This window comes from Microtus ochrogaster, chromosome 26 (assembly GCF_000317375.1).
Source record: "Microtus ochrogaster isolate Prairie Vole_2 chromosome 26, MicOch1.0, whole genome shotgun sequence".
Classification (NCBI taxonomy): Eukaryota; Metazoa; Chordata; class Mammalia; order Rodentia; family Cricetidae; genus Microtus; species Microtus ochrogaster.
Genome location: NC_022025.1, coordinates 13,917,884 through 13,929,658, shown reverse-complemented (window position 1 = coordinate 13,929,658; position 11,775 = coordinate 13,917,884). Strand labels below are relative to the sequence as shown.

The 11,775-nt window shown below is 42.7% G+C and overlaps 1 protein-coding gene across 5 annotated transcripts in view; it reads left to right on the top strand.

Moving 5' to 3' along the window:
- The window catches only part of Reln (reelin), a 441,277-nt gene that overhangs the window by 313,454 nt on the left and 116,048 nt on the right, over positions 1-11,775 (top strand). For all 5 annotated transcript variants that reach the window (XM_026784681.1, XM_026784680.1, XM_013350437.2 and 2 more), the window contains exons 21-22: positions 8,894-9,086; positions 9,801-9,913. In XM_026784681.1, coding sequence (XP_026640482.1) covers positions 8,894-9,086; positions 9,801-9,913 — 306 coding nt within the window. The remainder of the gene's footprint in view (positions 1-8,893; positions 9,087-9,800; positions 9,914-11,775) is intronic.

The window sequence follows — 11,775 nt, the reverse complement described above, 5'->3', positions numbered from 1 at the left end:
CATACACACAGAGAGACGTGCACATACACACAGAGAGAGACGTGCCCATACACACAGAGAGAGACGTACACATACACACAGAGACATGTGCATACACACAGAGAGACATGTGCATACACGCAGAGAGACGTGCGCATACACACAGAGAGACATGCGCATACACACAGAGACATGTGCATACACACAGAGAGACGTGCGCATACACACAGAGACATGCACACACAGAGACATGCACACAGAGAGACATGCGCATACACACAGAGAGACATATGTATACACACAGAGAGACATGCGCTTACACACAGAGAGACGTGCGCATACACACAGAGAGACGTGCACATACACACAGAGAGATGTGCACACACACAGAGAGACATGCGCATACACACACAGAGAGATGTGCACACACACAGAGAGACATGCACACAGAGAGACATGTGCATACACACAGAGAGACGTGCGCATACACACAGAGAGACATGCACACAGAGAGACGTGCGCATACACAGAGAGACGTGTGCATACACACAGACGTGCGCATACACACAGAGAGACATGCGCATACACACAGAGAGACATGCACATCAGTAGAAGCAAAAATAAATGTTTTAATACAAATAAGTAGGGCTGGGGATGTACAGCTCAGTGGAAGACAACTGCTCTTCACATGCACACACGTACATGCAAACAGACACACGCACATACATCCACTGTCACATTCATACACACACATCTCACACTTTCTTACATGCACACACTATCACACATACACATGCACATACACACACACACACTCTTTCTATCTCACACACTCTCACTCTCTATTTCTCTCACGTTCATACGCACATACACACACTCTCTCATACACACTCACTGTCACACACATACACACACACTTTCTGTCTGTCTCTCTCTCTCTCACACACACACACACACACACACACACACACACACAAAGGATTCACTGAGGGTTAGAAGAAACCACCTGCCCTCATCCATCAGACATCTCTCTGGGAACACAACCCATCACCCGAGAGTGCTGCCTTCCTCTGCTACAGTTTACTCCAACTGCTGAACATTTCCTTCAGAAGATGCTGTGAGATGTGCAGGAAGGAAGGGGGGAGAGAGGGAGGGAGGGAGGAAGGAAGGAAGGAAGGAAGGAAGGAAGGAAGGAAGGAAGGAAGGAAGGAAGGAAGGAAGTCTCACAGACTAAAAAATGACCAAGGACTTTGAAACCATTTTATGCCAACTAGTCTGTAGCTTTGAAAATGAGTGAGATTATCTAGAAGCTGGGTGAGCTGTCCTTAGACCCCAGGAGACACAGGAGGGTGAGTGGCCGCAGATGGGACGCAGAACAACTAAGGGAGGCAAGAAGAGTCCCTTCCTGTGGCTCCAGTCTTCCCTACCTGTGTATCCCACAGCATCTGCTGTAAGTCCCTGGGACTTGGTCAGAAGAGAGTGTCATGTGACCATTGCTGCTGTTTACACTGACTGTCAGCCTTTCTCTCTCTGGAGTCCCGACCCCCCTTCTTTTGTCTTCTGTAATCTGAAGTTATCCTGTCCTTCTGGTGAAGGAGGTAATGCTAAAGTTTGTGCTCGGTATTCAGAGAGAGGTCCTTCTCCCTAAAAGCTCATTAAACAGCAGCCAAGTAGCTCGAGCTATGCTTCTTATTGTCCGGAGTGTGTCTCCAGCTTAGCGTAAGAGTCTGTTCCTGGCTTTAAGAACTGTAGAGAAATTTCCACACTGAGAGAGAAAAAGAGAGAGAGAGAGAGAGAGAGAGAGAGAGAGAGAGAGAGAGAGAGAGCGCATAGGAATAAAGACACCGTGGAATGGAAACTTCATTTACTTCCTCCTGAAATATGAAGACGAGAAAAGAAAAGCAGGTGCTTAGGACAAAATGCCTTAAAAAAAAAAAAAAGCCTGAAGCAGGTGCTAGGAACACTTGTACCCCAAAATAGCTTTAATTGCCAAAATAACCCTGAAATCTCAACGAGACAAACAAGGAGGGGGAGTTAGCCACTGAGAAACCCGCAGACTTCGCAAATGGCCCATTGAATGTGACAAAATGCATTCTGAAAAGATCTTCCAGGTTTGCTCTAATGAAATCAGCTTTTTTAAATGTCAAAAATAAATATAATGTTCAGAAATATCCTGCTTAGATAACAAGCCCAGTTTTGAGAAGTTGGTTGGGAGACTGTAGTGAAGAAGCCAGAAGTATTAGCAAACCAGTTCGTTGTATGAATGTGGCATCTTAAGCCAACGTGTTTAACACTCGGTAATGTAAGCCACACACACACACACACACACACACACACCGCTGCTGGAGCCTTAAAACATGTATGAACTGTGAACTTCTCAAGGAAAGGATGTGGTGTTAGTGCTGGGAGAACAGGATCTTGGCAACCCATGGCCTTCCTAGAGACAATGACAGTGGCACTGTTGTGGGAAGGGAAGGATGAAGACAGAAAGGGCCACCCCTCACTGTAGACCACAGAGAGGTGGCCCTGCATACCACAGACCACAGAGGTGACTACCACAGGCCACAGAGGTGGCCCTGCATACCACAGACCACAGAGAGGTGGCTACCACAGACCACAGACCACAGAGGTGACTACCACAGAACACAGAGAGGTGGCTACCACAGACCACAGAGGTGGCCCTGCATACCAGAGACCACAGAGAGGTGACTACCACACACCATGGACCACAGAGATGGTCACTGCACACCACAGACCACAGGGAAGTGACCCTCACACACCATGGACCACAGAGAGAGGGCCCCCACACACCGTCGACCGCAGAGAGGTGGCTGTCATGCAAAACTTGCCATAATTACAAAGGAAATGTACAATTTCCACATTTCAATGTGGTTTTATTTTTTTTAATATTTTTATGGTTTATTTAACTTTTTATTTTATGTGCATTGGTGTGAATGTGTCAGATCCCTGCAACTGGATCTTCAGACAGTTGTGAGCTGCCATGTGGGTGCTGGGAATTGAACCTGGATCCTCTGGAAGAGCAGTCAGTGCTCTTAACAACTGAGCCATATCTCCAGCCCCTCAATGTGGTTTTAATACCAGTGCTTTGCTTTCAAAGTCACACAAAAGAAGTAAGGCCCTAGATAAATAATATAAAGAGGTAATGAATAGGCAAAGCTTTTGAAAATTATATTCTACAAGTAAAAAGTGCTGTGCCTCTTTCAAGGGGCCATTGGGCATTTGCTGGTTATGAACTGGGATCAGAGTCAATTTCAACAAGACACCAGTAATATATGACATTAGAAGTGAGGACCATAGGGTCAAATGTTCTGCAGTTTAAAGTATTTACACATGTGTTTAGAAGAGGAAAAATAGAAAGTTTTTTATTTTGTTTGCAAGTTAAAACTTGTAATATTAAGCTAGGAACAGGGTGGTACTGCTGGGATAGTTGGCATACCGTACATCCTCAATGTGTGGAGAACGCTTTCAAATCAACAAGGGAAAGGTTTACTGTACTTCTGAGCCATGGGAAAATAAACAAAAACTACCGTGGCCCCACACAGATACAGATATCTATTTAATGTCCTTCCTAATCAAAACTTTAGTTCGACAGCAGACATAAAGTGGCTGGGAAGGAAGCTACTGTCCACCCCCATGATGGCACAGTTAGCAGCAGCCATTACTGATGGAGGACAGTCCGGTGGTGGGAATTGGTTTAGTAAGCAGTTCTAATCCTAGGAATTTATCCCAGGGACTATGGACACATGCACAAAGGCCCACACAAATGCGTATTATATAAGCATCGGTTATAATGGCGAGAGATGGAACTACTTCACCAATATCCCATACATAGATACCAGCTGCCTTCACTGACAATTGCAATGCCTTGCCATGCATGTGTCGTGTGTGTGTGTGTGTGTGTGTGTGTGTGTGTGTGTGTGTGTGTGTAAATCTAAGGCAAAAAATTTCTGGAAATATGTATGTCAAGATATAAACAGTGGCCACCTCCCCACAGCAGAATTGCAGCCACTAAAACAACATGGGTGCATCTGCTTTGCATTATAATAATGTATAGTGAACATTATTTCAACAGCTGAGTTCAAAGGTGACCTTTAATCCTACAATATCCACAATGTTATCTGTCAAATCAAGTAAGTATCTCTTTGGTGGTTGTAAGATTAGAGACAAAAGGATGGATGGTACCAAGATTCATTCACTTACATTTCCTGCAATGGACTGGAATATTCAACAAGAATTTTTTTAAAAAAAAAAAGGAAAAGAAAGAGAGAGAGAGAGAGAGAGAGAGAGAGAGGTGTTCAGTGTTCTGTCATTTCTCTGCAGGGGAAAAAAAGCAGAATATTGTCTATGTTTCTAAGAAATAGAAATAGTGCTGCCATCTCCCGCCATGATATAGCAATGGGAGTTCAACCATATTGACTTCCTAAGCACAAATGTTGTCCGAAGTGACTCATTCCATGAGTGACTCGGAACGCAGCATAGATTTACTTCTCCCTTTCTTTGGCTGAAAACTTCTACATTTCAGATGCAGAAGTCTCTCCCACCCCCAGAGATGGAAAACACACTCTGAAAAGAAGCACCAAAGTCACCAAAACCTTGTCTGAGTTGAGTACTAATGTAGATAACTGTAGTTTTGTAAAAGCCTTCCTGTGCCCTCTTTCCCACACTGACATGGCATGGTGGGGAGTCTTCGACTGGGTGGGCTTCCTGTCATACTGCTGCCAGCTTCTTATCGGCTGTGCAGCCCTGGGTCAGCTCAACCTCTCTGTCTCTCTGTTCTTCCCAGCTAAGGTTCCAGATGGTCTTGACTCAAAGGTCAAATGAAATCATCTAGCTCTTAGGAACCCAAAGCGTCGCACGTAGGTTGCTTTTGTGAGATTCCAGTACAGTTCTGCATCTTAGGGGTTGCTTAGGTGAGTGAGGTAGGAGCTCCTTCCTCCCCTGTGGAAAAGGCTTCCAATCTGATCCTGAAGGCAGGTCACCTGCTATCCCCAAGAGGCAAGGTGGGCAGACGCACCACAAAGGAAGGGCTGACCTGTGGCGATTCAATTACGTTCTGGTGTTATCCTTTGACAGTTGTTACAGAGCACCTGAAAGTCCTCCTGGGTGTGCAGGTGCAAGGAGGTAGCCCTGTCCAGTGGAGAGAGACATCCCCGGTCTCTCATTAAGTCTTGTAAACAGATACAGTCACTTTTGAAAGGCTGTTTATTTTGAGATGCGTTTGCAACGTCATGAATGAAGCCAGCACCCTGATTTCCAGTGTACTCTGTCCCCAGAATTTATCCCCAAAATGCCAACATGGGTTCTTCTTTACATTTTAGTGCTTGCAACAGAAGCAGTTAAGTTCATTTTTGCCTTTATGAACAAATCTTGACTTCAACATGCAGCAAAGAGGAGGAGTATGTAAATGAGAGGACTCAGCCCATCAAATTCTCTTCTTCTCAAACCCCGGAGGAATAAGGACACACCGGAGGGGAGGGGCAGCAGACCAAGTACCTTGGCTTCTGCTGATCTTGCAGGAGGCAGAAACGGTCACGTGACTAGGAACCGGCTAGCGTTTAAAGTGTGGCTTATCTGTACTCTTCTCCCGCTTTGTTTCCAGTTGAGGCATCAGGACAGATCCCATTCAGTGAAGTCGGTGGGTGCGTAGGCTAGAAATGCGTTCGGTTCTAGGTTACAACAAAAACAAGACTGACTGTCGCAGAAACAAAAGTCAAGGCACTGATTTGACCTTGACGACGAGCAGTGCTGGGGTAGACAACCCGGGCTGGGGAGCCCGTACAGCGACCAAGGCTGCTGGAGTCGTGTACTCTCTACCTCTGTGTGCTTCATCTCAGCAGGAAGGACTCCATCCGCAGGTCTCCACCAGATGAAAATTCCAGGCTAGAAAGGAAGTCTGCTGGAGCAACAGGGAAGGGGTATGACAGGCTATTCCGTCTCTGGAAGGAGTTGGGTAAGGGGAAACTGTGATCAATTCCACTTGCCTCTAATAGGTGAGGACACCCTGGTGCGCACACACACAGTGTGACCATGGCTGAAAGGTGGGGGCGGGGGAGAAAGGAGACCGGCTGGCAGCGGCATCCGCCTGCCCACAACGATCTGCCACAAACAGCTCAGGACACCTACCTAACAGCTGATAGACGTAGGTGTTAAGCAAGAATCTTGTTGTCAATGCTTATTTATATACTTTTTAAACGTGTTTCTTTCTTGGTATCTTAGCAACTTTGAAATCTCTCTCAGGTGTGCTTTTACTCTCTGACAAGTTCATGGTTCCCTTTGTAACCGTGCAAAGGGGCGGTACAGACAGCATCTGTAAATCTCAGCATCTTCGTCTCTGTCTGCATGAGACGAAGACGCTGGGCCTTCACAGAAAGAAGTATGGTGAACTGTTCTCAGAAATGCTGGGCTCAGGAAACGGGTGGAAATACACGGCAGAAGTGAGGTTTTAGCGGCTGTCTCTTCTAGACCCTCCTGTGTGGCATTGCATTTGCTTTTCTCTGAAAATGTCCAGGAGACAGGGTATCTTTTTCACACAAAACCAATTGAAATGAAGCCTCACCGGCTAACTAATAGCCACCATCCTAAATGATAGTACAAAAACAACCCTTAAAGCTAAAATAGCACTTGATTTTCACAGAAGAAAAAAATATTTAGAGTTGGAAAACCGTGACACCAACAAGACCATGGGTGTGATATGGATAAGTTTTTTGTTGTTGTTGTTTTGTTTTTGGTTTTTTGTTTGTTTTTTCGAGACAGGGTTTCTCTGTGGCTTTGGAGCCTGTCCTGGAACTAGCTCTGTAGACCAGGCTGGTCTCGAACTCACAGAGATCAGCCTGCCTCTGCCTCCCGAGTGCTGGGATTAAAGGCGTGCGCCACCATCGCCCGGCCTTTGTGGCTCATTGCTGGTTTTATTCTATGTCCTTTATTTCACTAGTATTGCTAAAAACTTAATCTAGCATTTTACACTTTCAGGGTTACGTGTTGTAATCCTGTAAAGAAGTCATGTTTTTTTTTTTTAACATCACAATATCACTCTATAATAGCTGAAAGTCCGTGGTTTATAAAATGGCTGTAAGAAACTTTATTTCGAATTGCAATGCTTCCCTCAATCTCAGAATAATTGAAAAGCAGGGACTTTGGAGCCCAGCAATGCTGACTTCTCATTAAGGCTTTACCAATTAGTACCATTTTCCATTTACCCTATTTCCCAACTGTCCCGACTACACAGCATTACCGTAAGCGTGAATCTAAGGAAGAGAATGTGGGCATTGCGCACAGCCTTGTTGTCCTAGGACTTGGCTGAGACTCGACAAATGATAAGCACCATTGTAAAAGATGAGCAAGTTGTTGCATTTTCTACTTCTGAGCTCCATTTACAAGGCCAGCAATAGTGACTCTGACTTCTACTGAACGTTCTGCTGAACTAGAGATTGAGCCTTTTCTTTTTTCTCTTCATACTCATTGGCCAAGTAAAAAGTTTTAGTTCAAAAACTGATAAACAGTAATTTTTCATTGCTGGATAAGGTTTTTATTTTATAACCTTGATTCTAAGTCCATTACGAACTTACGGATGAACAATAGTTTATCTATTGAATAATGCCTTTGGAGGACGTGGATACACACTCATGTGTGCAGTGTAGACATGAGACAGAACAAGACTCCACCTTGATTTCAGAGACTAGGTCTCTCTGAGATCTGGGTCCACTGATGAGGCTGGGATGGATAGCTAATGAACCTAAGACCAGGCCGTCCCCACCTCCACAGCAAAACCACCACAGCTGCTTCGTATGTAGGCGCTGAAGATCACACTTAAGTCCTCAAGCTTGTGTAGCAAGCGCTTTGCCCTAGTTATCACCCCAGCCTCCCATTTTAAATAACATTTTAATCTCTAGTAGGATCAAGTCAAGGCAGTTACTCCATGTTTCTTGGATTCCACAAAAGACCATTAATGAAGTATATTAAATGAATCAAATATGTCACAGAACTTCATTAATTCTGTTGGACACATCAGCTATGTCTGTCACTGCTTGAGAGGACTGTTGAATGGTACTGGGCCTGCTTCAGAATGGAAGACACGATGTGCCGCTGGGTAAATCTAAGTGCGGTTGACACACGGTGACGCACAGTGACCCCTGTAACTAAAGTGAAAAGGTGTCCGGACTTTAATCCTGACAGATTACAAAACCCTTGAGTTTTTTTTTTTTTTCTAAAAATGACAATGCTTTTGTTTGCTTGAGAACCAAGACGAGAATCTGACTGACTTTTGGACACAAACATTAAAAATGTGTGCAACATTTTCAATATTGAATTCATGAGCATGAAAAACATTTTGAAAATAAACAAAAAATTAGTAAGTTGTCAAATTTTTCACCACAACAAACATCTGGTCCATGTCTTTCTGTAGTGTTTTGTGGATGGTACTGAAACTTAATCATAATACAAAGTTTAATATATTTGTATTATCTTTATCATATTTAAAATATAGGGTATTCTGTCAGGTGCCTATTCCAGGTTACTTAAGCTTTCCCATGTCCCTCTAATTAGGTTCTGAGATTACTACCAACTACTGATAAAAATAATCATTTAATATTCACCATGTTTTTCTAAAATTATCTTTGCATTTAGAATTGTTTCATTCAGGTGGATTCCAGCTGCCAAAATTAATGAAAATATATAAGTTCTCAATTTCAGATACACCTGACAACCCACACATCTTAACATTTTTAAAGGTCTTCTTTGTTTCAAATGGATTTGTTAGACTGACTGAAATCTATTCTACAGCTTGACAAAGTTTAAATAAATCAAAGGAAACTGCCTGGCATACAGAATGACACCCCAGTCCTTCTCTGATACATCCGTCTGTGGAAGTGTCTGATTCCCACCTTGTTTCCCTCAGTTTTACAGGAGATTCTAAACTGGCCTCAAGCATGCGCTATGTGGAGACACAGTCAATGCAGATCGGAGCCTCCTATATGATTCAGTTTAGCCTGGTGATGGGGTGTGGCCAGAAATACACCGCTGACATTGACAACCAGGTGAAGCTGGAGTTCTCAGCCAACCATGGCCTTACATGGCACCTTGTACAAGAGGTACGTATGCTTTCTCTGACACTTGTAATGGCTGCCTTCTTCCTTAATCCGTATTATACGACCTAAAATTGACAGTGGGTTAGAACCAACACAAAGAGACACCCTCCCCCAGAAGTATCAGATACCAAAGAGCAATTGCAAACAAAAGAAATAAGTGTAGCCAAGACTGGATACTCTTGGATACTGTATCAAGTCTTATTTCTCCAGCCCCTTTTCTCTGAAAGCATGGCTTTTCCTCCCCTATGGTATGTTTTGAGCTCTCCTTTTCCCAACCAGGGGTTGTCTAGATAAGGAATGAGTTGGCTTCTGACCTTAGAAACAAACACATAAGAACTATAATCTAAACTTTGTAATAAATCTACTTTGCCTATGACGTGTGCACACTCTTATAATCTGACCTTTCCATAAATGCAAAAATTTAACACAAAGGATAAGTTTTATAAATGCTAATGGGGTTCATAGATCGAAATTAATCTTCATTCCTATTTGTGGTGAGAACTGAAAGATGTTTAATTCTATGATGCCATCTCAGTTGTAATTTCTTCCCAAATGCTTTTAATGTCACAGAAGAAAAAATGATGAATTTGGTCCCTAGTGCCAGTAGCTGAGACTGTGGCCTTAGCTTGCTCTACAGTCTCTTTTCTCTTGCTGTAGGACAGGAGACATCTGCAGCAGACGAAGGGAGGCTGAGTTTAACTTCTGCGTCTCTTTCAGGAGTGCCTTCCCAGTATGCCAAGTTGCCAAGAATTTACATCTGCCAGTATTTACCATGCCAGTGAGTTCACACAGTGGAGGAGAGTTATTGTTCTTCTTCCCCAGAAAACCTGGTGAGCAACAATGTCCTAAACATAGCCGTTCCTTCCACTTTTATCATGTTATCATAACTTGAGTATGAAGATAAGCTCAGCAGATAGTAAGATTACTTTCTCTCTATTCGGAAGCCTAATCTTGCTTATATACTCAGGCTTTTGGAAAATGGAGTTAATGAGAAATATGAAAATTTGTTTTTCCAGTGTTTCTGATCTCGCTTCTTGCCCCCAGAATTCTGCTTTTGTGGAAAAGCTCAATGAGCCTACCTCTTTACATTTAACCTTCAAAATGAAATGACACAAGGGATCTAGAAATCCAAGTAGTTCAGATGGCGAGTTTATTTTCTCATTGCAAGGCCTAGCTTTATATCAAAAGTTTAGCACACATTCTTTTTCTAGTCACATTTTTTTAGTAACAATAGAAATCATCCCTTGGGAAGAAGAAGCCTCAGTAAACAAGGAAGAAAGAACAATCGAGAAGAGGAAGAAAAAAATTACAATAGTTTTTTGCAGACTCCATTGTTTTAATCTTAGTCTGGTCAGTCGAAACTTTGCAATGTCAGTGTCTTTTTTTTTTTTCACTCAGTGTTACGGATAATATTTAAAGCCTTTTGTCAGCATATGTTTGCCCAAAGAAAAAGTCCCAGACTGCAGATTAGGTCTGAATTCTCAATGTAACTCCACCAGTGCTCAACCAGTCACGTGATCCTTGCTGTCACCACCCGCCTCTTCAAGGTAGAGTCCTGTGGATGTATAGACTGTAATTAGTTTATCTTAAAGGCTCCTCACCCTGGGCATCTAAGATTCTGATTTGTGTGTAGAAGAAAAAGCATAATCAAGACCGGCATTGTATTTTCCTATTGAAGGCATACGCCTTCAATGCACTTTTTAGGAAGAGAAAATAACCAAGCAAATCTTTCTCTGATTGTTTTCTATATAAAAGTTGGGCACTGCCCAAAGGCAACGGACAGGTGACAACCCAGAATTTGCTTTGTAACTTCTGGTGAAGATTGAGTGACTGCACTGTGTGAGAATGGCTCCTTGATTGTTGGTAGAGTGCATCATTATGTCAGCTGGAATAAGAAGCTTGAAATTTGATTTCCACAGGTGTTTTTTTTTTATATGTCCCACTGTGAGCCATTTCCAGGATTCTCTGTCAATGCTTTGTGTAATAAGTCCTTGGTTTCTTTAATATTCTACTCTTTTGTGTCTACTGCTGGGAGTGTAATCAAGATTTTTATTTAATTTCAATGATATTCCAAGCATGTATTTCAATGAAAGCGTATGTAAAACAACACCTCAAACAATTGAAACACTGATCGCTCTGAGTGCAAGCTCCTCAGGGCTTTCGGTCTTCGTTGCTGCATAATTAAATTTATTTCTTTCATTATTAAAAAAAAATCACCAAGTGGTTTGACTCATTGGCATATGTGACTCGATTTTAAAATGACTATCTTAATATTTTGTTGTGTGTTGTAGAAATTTTTTTTATCCCTAGAAACATTCCAAGCCACCATTCCTTTTTAGTCTTTCCATGCATGAGTGTTTTGGCTTTTTTATGTCTTTGTGCCACGTGTGTCTAGTGCCTTCAGAGGCCAGAAGATGGCCTTAGGTCTTCTGGATCTGGAAATACTGACAGTGGATTCTGGGAATCAAACCCAGGTTCTCTGGAAGAGCAACCAGTGCTCTTAACTACCATACCAGCAGGTCTGATTCAGAACAGGTTACTCTTCATCAGTGTTGAAGAGAAATGTCATGACGCTTGGACTCTGTACATTCATTAGAGTGTTTGTCTCTAATGTCTCTAATGACAACTAATAGTAGGCTTATTAGTATATCTTCATGGAATGTTAGAAAGTTAAATAGAATTTTGATTCAAA